General features: G+C 29.0%; 3 protein-coding genes across 3 annotated transcripts; 1 reads left to right on the plus strand and 2 right to left on the minus strand.

Annotated features, from left to right (window-relative positions):
• Positions 1-6303: 6303 nt before the first annotated feature.
• On the minus strand, positions 6304-7767 carry OCT59_002982 (uncharacterized protein; the record flags this gene model as incomplete). Its single annotated transcript, XM_066145318.1, has 9 exons — positions 6304-6317; positions 6396-6408; positions 6633-6670; positions 6754-6819; positions 6885-6929; positions 7016-7080; positions 7151-7342; positions 7539-7584; positions 7668-7767. 9 exons carry the CDS (start codon positions 7765-7767, stop codon positions 6304-6306), a joined length of 579 nt encoding a protein of 192 aa, XP_065996051.1.
• A 3534-nt stretch (positions 7768-11301) lies between these two features.
• Positions 11302-12738, plus strand: OCT59_002983 (uncharacterized protein; the record flags this gene model as incomplete). The annotated part of the gene is made up of 1 exon (XM_025327299.1): positions 11302-12738. The coding sequence occupies one exon, from the start codon at positions 11302-11304 to the stop codon at positions 12736-12738; it is 1437 nt and encodes a 478-aa protein (XP_025171992.1).
• A 3427-nt stretch (positions 12739-16165) lies between these two features.
• OCT59_002984 (uncharacterized protein) lies at positions 16166-17476 on the minus strand (the record flags this gene model as incomplete). Its single annotated transcript, XM_025320170.2, has 4 exons — positions 16166-16680; positions 16763-16848; positions 16941-17149; positions 17252-17476. 4 exons carry the CDS (start codon positions 17474-17476, stop codon positions 16166-16168), a joined length of 1035 nt encoding a protein of 344 aa, XP_025171991.1.
• Between the last annotated feature and the right edge of the window lie 466 nt (positions 17477-17942).

Genomic DNA, 17942 nt, shown 5'->3' on the forward strand with positions numbered 1-17942 from the left:
ACTAACTATATCAATTTTTCAATTAATTTTATTAGAACGTAGATGCACTAAAAGTATTATCTAATTAATTGTACATTAAAAGAATGGCGATATGGAAAGATATGACGGAATTACTGTATTATGAAAGTGGAAGATGAACACCGCGATGAACTGACAATCATTTGACCGACATACGTTTTACCGACAGGTACATCGCATTTCAATGATAATCCACTCAAAATTATATCCGCTTATTATTGATTATTAATATTATTTTATAAAATTTAATTAGTCATAAGAATTTTTTTTTTTTTTTTGTAATCTTGAATTTAATGGTGCTTTGTCATGATTTTGCGTACGTTTTCATATGCAATTCTTACGCAAAAAGTTAAATTTGTTAGTCGGAGATTGTCAGCTACATGATTTGCCGATAATTTGATCAACCAAACCCTAATAAAGGGATCCACGAATCAATTTTTCTCAGACTAAAGCACGAATTTGACTAAAGGCCAATCATTTTTGCTAGAATTAGAAATGGTTTAAATAATGAATTATCATATCCAATGGTAACACCCTAATTTTACATGTTTTATATTCTTGTTGGTCTCTAATTTTTAATAGTCGGACATAATAAGTACATCATAGATTCCAGGTTCAAGAAGCCTTGGTCATTATAGCACATTCGAAAGTTGAATGTCCTTATTTTCTAGGCAACGCTATATGGTGTGTCGATCTCTAATAAAACGGAAATGTCTTTAGATCAAAAAATTTTATAATATTATTAATTGTCGACTAATGCTGGTTAGGGATAATTGGTACTATTTAATTTTATTTCTTTTCTTTTAAAATAAATTATTTGAGAATTGATTTGTATTGCAATTAATTTCATTCATTATAGTTACTTTTTAAGTGAAAAAAAAAAGAAAATTATATATAGGAAATAATATTAAAAAAATTATGGTCTCAATAATTTTAGTCAAAGAACCGAGAAGAATTATGAGCTACATAATTCGATTGATTAACTTCTAAAATTACAAGCAGCAGAGGTAAATTTATTTTTATAAAAGTGAGTTACTACACGCGTGAGTAATAAAAATTCTTTTTTCATATCCAGTACGGTATCCGATCAAAATCTTGCACGACTAACATAAGATCGACAACAAAATCTCGACAATCCAAAATCCTGAAAAGTCATTATATCGATAATTTTGTAAATCTAATGATGAGTGTTCTAATAAAATAATTGTTGCAATATGTAATATTTAGTTTAAATTTGGTAAATTTTATAATTTTGTTCTAAAATTGTCAGAATAATCAACTTGTCGGTATAATGATTTGTCGGGATTTTGACTTGTCAGGATTTTGACTTGTCAAGATTTTGTTGTCGGTCTTGTATGATTCCATTTACTAAATTTGCGATAGATGGGATATTTTAAGCTTACCCTATGTACAGTACTTTATCAAGTAAATTTTATTAATGCTTGCTCTTGGCCAAGTATAGTTTACCTATAATTGTTTTTCCTGAATACCACATAGAGGTGGCAAGGTTATTACCTGTTATAGCCAGTTTATAATTAACTGAAATATTGAAAGAATGCTATGTTTTATTAAAAAAAATTGAGTAGGGTTTCTTTATCTGTGCCTCTTCTGTTAACGGGTAAACTCAAAAAAAAACTTTATTAAAGATTTTACATACGAGCCCTTAGTTTGATACAAAAAGAATAGTAATATACTATATAATAATAGCCTAATAAACCAGATTATATATTAACGCCACAGTCGCCACACCCCAAAAATCTACCTAAAAGGCGAAAATAAAAAGAAAAAAGAAATAATAAAATTAATCTGGATCACTTGTATATAAAATCCAAAATATCTTTACCAAAATATATATTATGTAATAAACCTTGTGCTCCCGTAAAAAGGCCATTATTAATATAATTCCTATTATCTACAAAATTTTTATCATAACTTCTAACTTTATCCATTTTTTTTTTGTAATACTTAATTTCTTTTTCTTTTTTAAAAAAAGATTATTTCTATTATCCCATATAATTTTTGTTCCTTTAAAAACCATTTGTAATAGAAATAATCCAAAAAATAAATGTTCTTCCTTTTTCATGATACTAAAACGTTAAGAATTCTATTATCTCATATGGAAAAACACAATCAGGAAAGGTTAATCGATTATCACAATTCATCTTTAAAGGAACTTTTAATAATTGGTAATAGTTTAAATATCTTGTCTACACATTTATCGACTTGCAACGTGCAAAAGCTCTCAACAGTTGATCCAGGATGGTAACCCTAACGCCCTTATATGTGATCGGAAAGCCAGAATCCCCGGAACTGTAATCTTCGGTGCGTCTTTATCTATTCGATTATTATATATGTTATCACAATGAGCTTTAACTTTAAAAATTTTTGGTTTAATATTAAATTTTGTAATCAATTCATGTATAAAAGTCCATATGATACTACACGACCTCTTCCTTAAAAATTTGACGAATCGTGCATCTTCTGTTAAGTATATTTAGCGTTGCGGTTGTATTTATTTTCAATGTCACAACATTCGTTACAACGTTGTATTGTCGTATTATAATGATACAAACATTTTTTAACATATGATTATAAGGAATTAACCTTTTGTATTAGTTGCAACAAGCGTTTGCAACACTGTATTGTTGTATATTATATAAGCTTTTGCGACTAAACGTAGAGTATTCATGTATACAAGATTTACAAATCTCTTTATATTTACATCCCCTCCCATTCTATAGTAGTTCTTCTCTTTCTGCCCTTCTTCCTCTTGCCTTCATCCTCAGTGATAAAAATTAAACACTTGTTTTTGTTGCTGCTGATTGGCAGACAAATAGATATTAATTGCAAGATTTGTTGTTACACGTTACTCAGAATCCAAGAAATTTAAAAATATAACTTTCTATATAACAAATTTATCCTCATATCCACTTTTACCTACTAAACTTTCAAGATGGATCTCACAAGGTATATCTTAAATAAATGCTTATGAAGTGCATATTTTTTTTTATTCGAAACATTTTTTTTTCATTACTTAGTTTTCCAACATCTAAAGAGTTTATGTAAAAAGTAGAAAATGACCACTCTTGAGCCTAGATACGTTGCGCGCTGCTAAATAATAACATATAACGTATATATTTTTTTAACACCATTGTTAAAAAAAAGTAATATAGATAATCGATAGTCACTCTCGTTCTCTCTTTCACTTTCAAGCCTCGATTATGATTAAATTTTTTTTCAAATAGTTAAAATTGTCGAATGAGATTCTCTTCCGGCTGGAGGTTGCAGTCTAGTTAGGATTTCAATAGATAGTTACTAGATTATTTCAAATATTAGTTAAAGTGAGTGACCCACAGGAGCTTTGGGAAATTGAAATCAAATTTCCTTTATTGTACGGTCCCCAAGGAAACCATGAAGTTACTTTAATTCCCCTACTATAAATTAAGGTGAGCGTACTTTTTTCTCCTTTTCATCATTTTGCGTGTGCATTTATCTAGGTTGAAGATGAAAAATACAAGATCGTCTTTTTTTTATTATTTTAATCCGATTAATTATGGTTTAAAATAGCTATTCAAATTAATTAAGTTTTTTCAAAATTCAGTTGTTAAAATATTAAAGTCTTCATTGTAATGTTAACTTTGTTAATTTACTACATATAATTGATAATATATTGGGTAACGACATTTCTTTTCTAAAATTATATTATTATTAAATCCTAGAGGCCATAAAATTGTCTATTAACCTTTTTTATTAATGCTAATATAAAAATGCAGAAACTTAAAAAAATTTTGAATTGTGATAAACGCGATAAAAACGATGAACTAGTATCATTCACAAAGTGACGAGATATAGTATACGTTTTTACAATCATTATCGCATTTGTATACAATTAATTTCACCATGAAAAATTGTTACGGCACTTTAATAATTGTCAGATCAACACTCTGTATTATCCTATTACTCATTTTTCTCTATATCAACTGACCCAATCCAGCAACTGTTGCCTGTCCACGTCTATAATGTTCGTATTAGTTACCGTAGGACTTCTTCCTTTCTGCATCCACAAGGTCCTGATCTTCTGTGGAGTGAGAAATACAAGACTTATTTGGTGTACTATATACAGATTATTTAAAGGATCGCGTATGATTTGTCATCCCAATAATGGTATATTAATTTCTTCGTTCGCTAATAGTCGGTAGCAATAGGTCACCACAGTGGAATCGCACAATTAACATGTCTTGACATCTTGGTCGTAGAGTTAGATATCGCTTCTTGAAAATAATCGGAAATTTGTCGAGATGTGACACGGTGACGATTAATATCACATGAACACCATATATATATTGTTGACGATGAAGAATCTATTGTTGACGATGAAGAATCTTCATCGTATATATTGTTGACGATGAAGAACGTTCATCGTATATACTGTTGATTATGAAGAATCTTCATCCGTATAAATTGTTGATGATGATGAATTTTCATCTGTATAAATTGTTGATGATGAAGAATTTTCATCGAGACTAGAAATCCACGATGGCCAGATAGATGTTAGATCCAGTTTCTTCATAATAATATATTGTATAAATAATAGTAAAATATAGATTGCTTTTCAAATATTGAGTATAGTAAAAATAGCCGAAGCTTATTTTTTGATTTCATTTTAAAATAATTAGAACTTGCGTACTTAGTAACTGTCTATTATTTTAACCCATTTAAACGAAATTTGGTCAATATTTTTAACATAACACTTTCTGCTAGACGTCTGATAGTCCTCTTCTTCTTATTACCATTCTTGAGTGGTAACATTACAATCACGCCTACAACTCGTTTCTCCTTGGATATTGTATTAATACTGTAAAGATAAATATTTCTGCTTAATTTCATCAACTTAGTCTTTCAGAATCATGGATATAATAGAAGAGAGTATAGTACAGTATATAGATTAAGTCTCTCCTTTTCTAACCAGTTCCTAACCATTTTGATCGTACTTCAAAAAAATTTAGTTAATCTATATAATTTGACACTGAGTTAACTCTCATTACAACAAAGCTACCAATTAAATAAATTGTGAATAACTGCATGTTAAAAGAGTTATTTTAAATATTAACTAATAAAAAGTTTCTAATTCTCAAACTCTTCAAATTCTTCACATAACGAATTGAAATTATATCACACGTGATATAGTCCAGTGGTTCATATAAATAATGATACAGCATGAATTTTCATTTGCACAATCTATTCCTATCTGGCCGGTACTATAAATTTGTCCAGAATTACGATTTTAACGATTTTCCGTCGCCGATTTTCAGATTCATCTCGAATCGCCAGAATTTTTTACAGATGATTTGGGCATTATTTTTTTCGGATGAATCCATTCAGATTGACATTTGACCCGATCCGGGATCCTTAATACCATCCAGATCAAAGCCCTTTGATAATGTAAAAGCATTACATAAAGGAAGCTGGATCTTTCCATAAATTCCTGTTAGTCTAGTATGATCATCCTGCTAATGAATAGAATTTGTTGATAAAGTTGAGAACAAAATGTTGCTTTCTGAATTTTTATGGTACGATAAACGACTTTTCAGAATCCAATTGGATAGATCGTTATTACATATTGTACTTTCCCTACTGAAAAAAGGCTTTATTAATATACATTATGAGAAGAACAAAGTATCATATCACAAGATCAATATTCTTACATAAATTACATACCATAATGGATTCACTTATGATATAATTGAGTTTATCCATCTTCATAAACATGGAAATACTTCGTTTATACACCATGAGAAGTTATATGATTTTCGTTCACCGAAAATACGAAAACGTGATTCGTAATCCGGCCAATCCGGATTGAATTCGGATATCCGCATCCTACATTTTCGGACTATATCTGTATTCGGGATAATTTTGCTCGTGAAAATATTTGACCGTTTCGGACTTTTGCTTAAAAATGAATCTTGTATCAATGGGAAGGTTCACCGGATTATATATATATATATATATATATATTTTCTCAATATTCAGTTTTCCAAAATTTTCTCATGAGCCATATGTATTAAGTCATAAGTCATGGCTGATAACCCCTTAAAGTTCAACCGTTAAAATTCGGATTAGGATAAATCCGGATAAATCTGAAATTCCTTAAAATCGGATGTGATTAATCCGGATGGATCCTAAATAAAGGATAAATCCGTTGATCCGGATTGAATCCGGATGACTCTTTAAGAATAGGATCGGAACAATAGAAAATGGAACACAAAGAGGAACGGATCGCCATTATAAATGTACTCCTAAAAAAAAACAAAAATTATAATAATACGCTATTAAAAGGTAAAAATATCATAATCGCAAAGAATAAAATGTTTTACCATCAATTGCAAACTATAACAGTTTCGTAACAGTTACACTTGGGATAGTGAACGACTCGCTCTGTTCTGAACCAATACTATTGAATTGACCCGTTTCGAACTGGATGAACCGGTTTGATTCCATCGGTTCTTGGTCAGTTCGGTCCAGATCTAAGCCAGTTCATATCAAAATTTTTACCAGAGCCGACTCGGAACCGGCCGATGGAACGAACCGACTCAAACCGTTTAACCGCGAACTTTTTCCATCCCTAAGTTATACTGATGAGATTTATCATCTTCATCAACGTGAAAATTAAATACTCCTATTATTTTTTAAATATTTCACTAAAAATACAAAAAGTGGAAAAAAGGAACTCACAGAATAAAAATGCATTAACAAACAATGTTTCTATCCATATCACTATTACATATTGTTCTTTCCCCGCTGAAAAAAAAACTTTATTAGCATATAAGAACGAAGTGTCATAGCGCAAAGAATAAAATGCTTACCATCAATTATACTCTTCATAAATAAATCTGTCACTGTCTTTGCTTCTGGATCACTGGATCAAATAATTCTGTTGGTTTAGCTAAAATTTACATTATTAGGTGTTTGTTGTTGTGCGATATTCTAAGTGTACCAGCGGATACAAAAGATCTTCTTCTAAGATCATCCTTTAGGTTAATCAAGTAGTAAAGATAGCAACTGATCAAAAAGTTCGTCAACAACAATATCTATGTCTCTTGGTATCGATATCATATACGCTCTATCTCACCTAAGCGGCCGCGCGTATCTGTAAGAACTCAAACTGTTCGAGTGCACCAATGATACACCCTGTGCCAAGGAGGTCCTTGTTTTCTCAATAGGTAACACACATTTGTGAGATTGTATTAACAAATCCTCCCTTATCACTTGGATAAATAATTTTCCAAATAATGATTTCTCCTTCTCGAGGTAAAGATACCAACTTTTATTTTCAGGTTATAATGGTAACAACGGAACAGGTGATGTGTGATTAAATCCGATAAAAAAACATAAATATGATTTTGTACAAAACTAGATTATTAGCATAGTCGTAAATAATAAGATAAATGTTCAACGAGCGCCGACGCTTCACTATTTTGTAAAATTTTCCGGATGTGATGTATTAGCCTGAAAAGAACCCAAACTGATATAATATTATCAGGCTTAATAATATACGGAAATATTCTGATAATATGAAAAATTTTTTTTTTTTTAGTTTATTTTAAAAATACATATATATATTTATTTATTTATAACAGTATACTTACTTATCCCATCCTGAAATTTGTTATCAAATTCACTGATAATGAAAACAGCACCAAAATAGAAATAAGAATTGGTCAAAATAAAAGACTTTCTATGAATCATATAGTGATTTGTTGGAATTAAACGAATTTTCTTCAAATTTGGTCAAATCCCAATTTCTAAATTTTAGACTACTGATGAAATGGTTTTAATTTTTGTCCGTCTTCATTAGCATAACTTAAAATCTGTTAAATTGATTTCAAAAAATGTTCAGTCTCATTACTCACACGTGTAATAAATATAGTTTTCAGAAAAATAATTTACCCTAATACCCTTGTGAATCTGGAATTGACTTCTTTAATTTCATTGATTTTCCAACCTTTGAACTAATTAATGAAATTAAACTATGTATTATAAACCAAAAATAAATAAAATAAATACGTGATAATCGTAATAACCTTTTTGCTGTAAGTATAAAAAATTTTTTAACTGAGAAACTGGTGAAAAATTATTAAATGTTCCAAACTACCTGAACTTAGATAATTACTCTATATCGGTACATATTATGGATTTATAGGATTCAACTACAACTCAACGTCTGCTGAAGTTATGAACAAAACTTTCCGCTCATTTTTTTAAACATGAACGTGTTTAATAAGTTTAAGTTTTTTTTTTTTTGTTAACGCCTCAACTTATAGAATTTATAGGTGTTACATCGCACAAGTTGCACAAGTATGGTGACTATGGTCCCGCTGCGGAATCAATTTAGAGTATAAACTACTACCGCACTACCGCAAAATTAATATTAGAAAGTGTGATATTTATAATAAAATACTTTTTGCTAAAATTGACTAAAGAGGATTTTTCTAAAGTTTTATAAATCTATAAATCTAGTATAAATCTAGTTACAAATATCACAGATTTTGTAATATTTGGAATTATACTTTATCGCAAACAACAACACCGCGAATATACGTGTCGATCCTTTTACCAGGCCTTTAATACCGAACTTATCTCAATTAAACGAGGTATAGTGCGGGTCAAAAGTAGTTAGTGGCACAGGCCAGGTCATATCATATAGGTTGGAACTGGATTTAAAAAATAAATCCGGTTTTATTTCAACTTATAATATATCCGGTTCCTGCGAATCTTTCGGATTTATATCGGGTTTCCTTCGGTTGTCCAGATATGATAAATCCCGTTCCATCCGGATTTATTATATCCGAATATCGATCGATATTCGGATTTAAATCTGAATCGAAGGAAACCGGATTTAAATCCAACTATCGAATACTGGATCTAACCTCTATAGATAACTGACTCATCGCCGACATCGCACTTAATAGTAATAAGATTTATTATAAATAATTTTGGTCGAGGAAAATTTGTAATGAGCCAAATTGTTTATCCCGATCCCGAATCGTTATACTAAGTTCTGACTGTAAAACGAATGAACGAACACAAGTTCCTTCATCTTTAATTTTTCTAAACAAAAAATACGACATAAAGCTTCTTTATCTATGACTAGTAAGTAGCCCGGTAGTGTTGTTAAGTACAAGTCAAACCGAACCAGTCGACTCGGTTTGACTTGAAGATTTTTTGGATTTTTAAGTCACGGTCCGGTTTGGTTCGACTTGACTTGTCAAATTAATGGGGTCAAACCGATTGAGTTGATGGGGCCGATAGGCAAGTCGATGGGACCGGTAGAAAGTCGATGTGACTGATATTAATGACCCCCATCGGTTCGATTTGGAGGTCCAAGTCAATCGGTTTGGTTTGACTTTGGCTCCAAGTCGGACCGAACCGGACCGTTAACAACACTAAATTTATAGGTATATACAGTAGTATAAAATTATATATGATAAAATGCCCTGCCGAGAATTGCAAATTAAGTCATTTTATATGCGACATGTTTTAACAGAGAAAAATATATATCACTCGTATGTACAGTATCCACATTTTTAATCACGTGAAATATTTGTTGAAATGAAAATTCTATTTGAGATCTCTCAATGTATAGGAGTTGCACCAGGATGGCGCTGTCTGCGGTTTGGTTCACGATTTTAGTTTAAATTTACTTTTAGCTTACGCATAGTTTGTCCTTGTAATCTGTATCGTGGCTTCGTTCACGTGGAATTAAAAATAAAATCAATGTATAGGAGTTGAACTAATAGAAATTTTACACCAAAAATGAGACATGAATGAGACATAGCATAACGACTCCCGAATAAGATACCAAATTTATAATTTGAAATAATGAAATAATATTAGACAACTAATGATAATTTTGATGTGGAATAATATCAATTCACGATAAGTAGATATTCCATAGAGGTTAAAGAGAAAATTAAAACAGTTTTCAAGATTCTGGATCAATACGATTAGCACTACCTGAAATTATCTATAATATTTATCGGAATTAACATTATTCCCGCCCTCGATTCCCGATTCCAAATTTCCTCTGAATTTTTTACCGAGTTAACAGTTAACCATTATGCTTTTAAAATTAACCGTATTATTGACATAATTTAATGTACGGCTAAAAATCATTTCGCGACAATTTTATTAAAATCGAATCTGTAAGAATAAATCAAATAAACAAACGTACTTAAAACTTTGAAGAGTAAATACTACAATAGTGATCACTTTCCCCGCATAATCCACTTAATCCACTTCTGCGACCTGTCATTCATTCGCTTAGATTCATTAAATGACCTCAACGTGATTGCTGGTGTAATGCTTCGATCCGGATAAAACCTCAAATATTTCACACGAGATCATGGCTATTGTAAATCCCAGATCTGAATGAATTCGGCCGGAATTTATCCAAAATTTTGTATGCCTAAATTAACCGTACCGGATACGGATCATCTGTACTTTAAATAACGATTCATTTTTTTTAGAATTTCGCTTGCTAAACCTTTCTTGTTTACATTAATTGATTCTGTCTTGCTTGTTTAACATCATCTTTTAGTGAACTCTGATCATCATCATAAATGGCTCTTTTTTTTTTTGCTTCATCCATTAAAATATTATATTTCAAATAATTTGACAAAATTTACTCGAAATATTATTTTTTTTCTGAAAGATCATTACAAAATAATATTTTTGAATGAATTTGAACCTTCGTCACTTAGACTTGTATTATTTACTATAAATATGGAAAATTTTAATCTGAATTTCTTTGACTCACTATCCGGTTAACTTTGACTGTTTGACAGCTTTATTGACTGTTTATTTAACAATTTCAACAATTTTAAGTGTAAATTTTTACTTTATTAAAACAAAGGTTATATCCAATTATATCATTGCCATCCGTCCCAAATTTTGCTTCATACAAGTTTTTTTACGTTTTTTTTTTAAAAAAAAGAACATTTAATAATAAAAAACATGACTATAATAATAAATAATTCTTTATTATTTATTTATTTATCATTTTATCGCCATTAACCATAGAGCATTTATTCTTGACGGGAGATACCAAATATGAGATGATCGCTGTAGTAAAAGACCATATGATCATTATGTTGTGATTCATTATTTGCACAAATATGTACAATGATCACAGTGTTCCATGTAAAATAAAGTTGTGAAACCATTAATTACCGCTATAAATAAATTTTTTTTTTTTTCATTTTAAAAATTTATTTAAATAAAATGGTAGAACTTAATGTTGACTGTCTTATTTTAATTTTTAACGAACTACAAACTGATAAAGAATCTTTATATGCTTGTCTTTTAGTTAATAGAGAATGGTGTCATTTAGTCGTTCCTATATTATGGAAAAAATATTCATGGTATTATGATTATGAAGAATCCGAAAAAAAGCTTTTCAATATAATATTATCTAGTTTATCATCATCCTCAAAACAACTTTTATCTGATAATGACATTAAATTACCTTCAACAATTTTTTTAAAACCCTTATTATTTAATTATATCAGTTATTGTAAATTTCTAGAAGTTGAAATTATAGATAAAATCATAAATATGGTTTTTGAAGAAGAAATTATTACGGAAAATATTTATGATAAAAAAAATCTTTTAGAACAAGAAATTTACAAATTATTTATCGTTCAATGTAAAAATATTAAAGAATTATCATGGCAAACTTTACAACCTTTATCATTATTTCCAGGAGCTTCGATATGCTTTTCTCAATTATATAGTTTAAGTATTGATATTGATTTTGTAAATTCTGACGCTCTTTATGAGATGACAAAAATTTGTAAAGATTTGAATGAATTAACTGTATATGATTGCTCTCAAGATCATCCTGGATTAATTTCTTTAATCGACGTACAGAGAAATTTGAAAAGGGTATCACTTTATTCTTACAGTAAAAAAGGTATTTGTAAAGAGTTGAGCAAAGCATTAACAAGAAAGGGGAATACAATAAGCGATCTCGGTTTATACCCAGTTAGCATCATTCAACCTTCATTTTTAACATCTCTTATTAATTTAAGGAATATGTCAATTTATAATTATCATAATGATAATATCGAAAAAGAGATTTTAGAATTTCAAAAATATCTTGCAATTTCAGAATTTCCTAAACTACAATCTCTTAATGTTTACGGTTTATCAAGTTTTAGAGAATTGGCAATATTAATTGAAAAAACAAAAGGAAATATTTTAGAAATTTATATTTATATTTATAATAAAGCTGCAGAAAATACAGAAATGTTAATTAAAGCAATTGCTAATAATTGCTCAAAAATTGAAAGGTTATCTACACATCTTGAGCCAAAAGATTTCATTCATGTAAAATCATTATTATTAAATTGTAAAAATTTGATACATTTAGAATTTAATAGTTTGAGTTTTTTGTTAAGTGAAAATGATAATACCGGGGATGAATTATTAGATAATTTAACTGAATTTGCTCCAAAATCTTTGGCTGAAATAATAATTAGCGGAGATTGGAAGTATTCAATTGATGCTTTAGAAAGATTTTTTGAAAGTTGTAGAGAACGAAATTTAAATCGTTTCGATATTACTCATTATGGTAGATATTATATTACGGATGACCATAAAGTAACAATTAGAAAATATATTAACGAAGGTGTAATAATAGAATCAAATTGTGCATAAACGTAATGAAGTATAATTTATTAATTTAAGTTAGATTTTCTTTTTTTTAAAAAAAAATAGAATAAAATGATGGTTTCAATAATAAAATTCATTAACTATTATTTAACGTAATATTTTAATAAATGATCTTATTAGCTGAATTAAAATAATCAATAGGTTCAATTAACGAATTCCCGCGGTTTTAAATCTAAAAATGTAGAGTTCGTTATCCGTTAAAAAACGGATATCCACGGATATTCGGATATCCGGATAGAACGGATACGAAATTTTAGATATCCGGATAGAACGGGTACGAAATTTTAGATATCCGGATAGAACGGATACGAAATTTTGGATATCCGGATATTATTATCCGTTGGCAGTAATTCGAGCCAATTTTATAGTGCTGGCCGGAATAAGGTTCCTTTTTTAATTCTGGTCGGAATTATAAATTTAGCCTGAGTTATCCCTGCAAAAATATTTGGATATCCGGGTAATATCTGAATTATATCCGGATGATCGGAAAAATGCAAAAATCAGATATCCGGATTGACGGATACAAACTCTAACGTGAGGACTGCGATCATAAATAGAGGTTGGATCCGTGATATTAATAATTTTGAAGATCGTTAGATGACCCACAGATTTAAATGGTTTGGACAATATTTTTTATAGGGCGTGCTTAATATTATTTTATTAAGAGCTGAGATAAGGAAACTAAAAATAATTAGATCATTCTGTGGTAAACGCAAACGCGTAATTTTATTTGGCGTATTAATTCGTGTTAAAAGATATATATGCACATTGACTTTTTTGTCCAAATGACAACCATTATTAACAACAGCGAACATGTTCTTTAATTTTCTTTGTAATTATGGTAAGTTGAAACTGAACAACTTATATCTATGATAATTTGTCACTTCATAAGATCTATATTATTATCGGGTATGATACAAAATCCGAAACTCAAAATCCCGAAATCCAAAATCCCGACAGGTCAAAATCTTACAGAGCGACTTTCGGGCAGCACTAAAGCTTAATGTGGGGCTGTGGGCCAATTTTTCGGGATTTTGAGTTTCGGGATTCGTACCATACCCAATTTTATTTTATTAAAGAAAAAGTGGAGAAACAGATACAAAGTTATATATAAAGGAAAAGGTCTAACGCTAATCTACTCGTGTACCATCTAAACAACACACATATAAAATCTATATAAGCTCACTTTTTGTAAAAAGGACTACTACCTATAAGGAAATTAATAAAATAAAATTAAATAAATTAGTTGCGTCGCCAACATGACATGTGTCTCATTTCATTGTATGTATGCATTCTGAGAACAAAAATATATGTAATAATGCATTATATCATATTCATTATTAATTATCTAATACCAAAGTTCCATTAAGATCGTACATTTTAATATACTTAGTAACTCTGGCCAGTTTTAACTGGTGTGGGCGTGAATCTGTTTCAGATCCTAACGACGTCGTTATACATTTAGCGATCATTAATATCAGTACTGTACATCACATGTTCATAAAACCCACTTAAGAGAAAAGAAGGATAACAATGAGCCCAATCATCGATTAATAATGATATTTATATTTATGTTGTGTATTAAAATGAGTGGTTTTTTTTTATTTAGGATTATATTTTTACAAATTTGGTGAATAAATTTATTTATCCAAATAAAGTATATAATTTAATGATAAAAAAACTTGATAATTATATTTATTTAAATTTTCAGGATACTGTCTGTATATGCATTTTGTTTACGATGCACAAGTTTACTTAAAAATTAGAGTTGATTTAGTCAATAAACTCAAATCAAATATCAGATTCATTGACGTACGATATCATTTAAGGCACGATATTAAAAATTAAAAAAATATAATTATAAGTTAAATTGGTCTCAAACTGCTTTTTAATTGGTTAATAGGATAATTACTTATTAAAGTACTAAATACCACGTTGAAATAATTATACCATGTGATGTTAATCTAATCACATGTTTAATATTCCATGTTATTTAACGAGAAAAATCTGGGTAAAATTTTACAGGGATGCCCGGACAAAATTTTATTTATTTTCAAGCACACCAAACAAATAAATAGGTTTCCTACTTTATTAAAAATGACATATTGCATGCAATACTACTGAAGCTGTGCATTCTATGTTTTTTCCATTTTGATATCTATAAGATAATTATCCGTTATCCGCACAACATAATTATTGTTTTTAATTACAACAATGCTTCGGAGTCTTAAATAAATGATGATCGCTACGACTTCGCCGTTTCATTTCAAATTAATACCAAGGTTAAAAAAAAATCTTCTTGAAATTTTTTGCAATGCTTTTATTTACCAATTGAATATTGTCATTTTTTAACGAATGCTTCGGAGTCTTAAATAAATTTGATAATCGTTACAACTTCGCCGTTTCATTTAAAATTAATATCAAGGTTAAAAAAAAAATATTCTTGAAAATTTTTGCAATGCTTTTATTTACCAATTGAATATTGTCATCTAAAAGCACGTTGGAAAATAAGCACGAACCATTTATAATATTTATCTAGAGATGTTCTTTTCAAAATGAAACTAAATACCGAAAATAATCCAGAACATAACATTACCGGAACATCTTAATCCCATGTCTAAATCCCGACAAATACATTATTTAGGGATTATTCTAGATGTAATCAAATTAGTTAATAAAAAAAATTTTAACTGAAATTTTATTAAATTAATTTAAATGTATTAAATATTTCGAGATTGTTTGTTTATAGAGCACAACATGCTGTATATAAAGATCATTATAATGACCTCATTTGTTTTCTGCATAGTTTAAACCATGGGAATAGTTGATAATAAATTGACGTGAAGATATTAACCAAAAATGGTTAGTTGTGTAACAATTTCGAATGTGCAGTCGTATGATTCAACGTAAACGTTTTTTAATTTTTGTCTTTTATGCAATATACCCTATTTTTATGAGCACAGAATAAATTGTGATAGGTGCGCACCTACCAATATCACACATAGTACACCGATCATTTTAGGGATAATATAAATGTAAATGAAATAGTTTCATGTAGAAAGATTAAAAGGGTTTTTTGATAAGTATCATATTCCGAAAAATTATCTTTAGTCGGTTAAGTATTTAATCCTATTTGTGTTTCTTTAACTAACCAATAAAATTTGATATTATATATTATTCTCTCGTTAAACTTGATTCAAATTGTTTTGAACTAGAAGAAAAATTAATGACAAAAATTGTATAATTTCACTATCTGTACAAAATTAAATATTTTTATTTGAATTCTTAAATTATACATAACATATGTAACATTATTTACTTGGCTAAAAAATAAACAATTTTTTTTTTTAAAAAAAAAAACAAAAGTTGAAAAAAAAAATTGTATTTCATAAATTTTTTGAAGTCAAAATTTTTAACTTAAATCTGAATTTTCACGAGAAAAACATCTTTTCATATTACGAGGTAAACCAAATACAAGAAAGAGCATTGATCCCATAAAAGCACCAGCGAGATCATTACCACCTATACCTTCATTGTGAACTTCACCAAATAAGCCTTCCTTAAGGATCATCGATACAGTTTGAAACGAAGCTAAAACATTAATTAATGCAAACCCGCATGCAAATAAGACCATACGTATTGCAGCAGCTTTTGTCATATTATATGCTTTTATTTGATTTGCTCTACTTTGAGATCTTGGCCGTCTATGTGCTGTTATTGTGGTTCTTGTTCCAGATGTTGTTGTAGCTTCTGAATTCGTGATTTCATGATTACTGTCCACATGAATTTGAATTTCGTGCGGGGAAGTGTCATTAGTATTATTTCTATTTCCCGTCATTGCTCTCGTGGAGTCATTGCTGTCAGTCCCATTAGAAATTTTACTTTTAAATTGATCTAAATGTCTAAATACTTGAAAAGCTGCACGCCCTGTGATATTGAAAAACAGGTATTAATTTTTATTCTTTTAGAAAAAATAAAAAAAAAGTTGTTTCTTTTTATCGTTACTCACCACTAAAGTATACTCCAGGAAAAGTTAATAATAAGTTAAATCCCGAGTATCCAATTAACCTAGCCCATACAGGTCTCTTGATGTCACTAAATAATCAAAATAAAAAGTCAAAATTTTTTTTTTAATTAACAAATTATACTTGATTACTCTCCAAAAAGAAAAAAAATCCATTACTTACCAATTTATTGCTAAAGGTCCTATGGCATCAACTTTAATAGTTACAACGGTTGCAATTATAACTACCACAACGGGAATAATAGCTATAAAGATCATATAAAATTGTTGTAGCTTTTGGGAAGTTCCTTGTTTAAAATGGACAAGTAATTGATAAATATGAAATGCGAAACATAGAGCAGTTACAATCTGCACATATACAGCATATTGAAACTACATTTGAAAGAGAACAGAGTGAGTAAGAACAAATGGAAATATATATATATTTTTTTTTAAAAAAAAAAAATTAACAAAATCAAACAAAAGATAACTTACAGCTAACGCTTGAACGTAGCAAAATGTTTTTGGAACACCATGTTTAAAATCACTTATCCAAATGATACTAAGTAATATTATAAATTCTCCCACTGCCATCGCAACCGCCAGGATTGCAATTAAATAATTTTTTCCTGTCACATATAATTTTATGGCAGTACATATTGCGCATACCATAGAAATGAAACATACGATATAAATTATAATAATAGAAATCGCTACCATATTAAAAGTTTGTGGATAAAAAGGAAATAATAATAATAAAAAAGGGAATCAATCTATGAAAGGATCTATGAAAGGATCTACGAGGGATTTTTTTGTGAAAAAAAAGGGAGAGGAATTTTTAATTAAAAAAAGGAATGAAATTCAAAGTTGGATTTTTATTTATTTTTATTTTTAATTTTTTTTATAAGATGATTAAAACAAAATTATCAAGTTATTATATGGTTTTTTTACCTTTAGTAAATGCTGACTGGTTGTTATTATGTCATTAAAATAAAGTATATACGAATTCTATTACTAATTAAATTATGTAATTTTTGGGTCATTACAACGTGACACAGTTTTACACTTTTTTATTTTTTTACAGAACTACAAAATTTTTTTTTTACAAAAAAAAAATACTCAAGTAATATTAGTCAACGTTATATAACAAATACAATGATTTTCTGGGAAAAAAAAATTTCGGATG

Source organism: Rhizophagus irregularis, chromosome 11, assembly GCF_026210795.1.
Source record: "Rhizophagus irregularis chromosome 11, complete sequence".
Classification (NCBI taxonomy): domain Eukaryota; kingdom Fungi; phylum Glomeromycota; class Glomeromycetes; order Glomerales; family Glomeraceae; genus Rhizophagus; species Rhizophagus irregularis.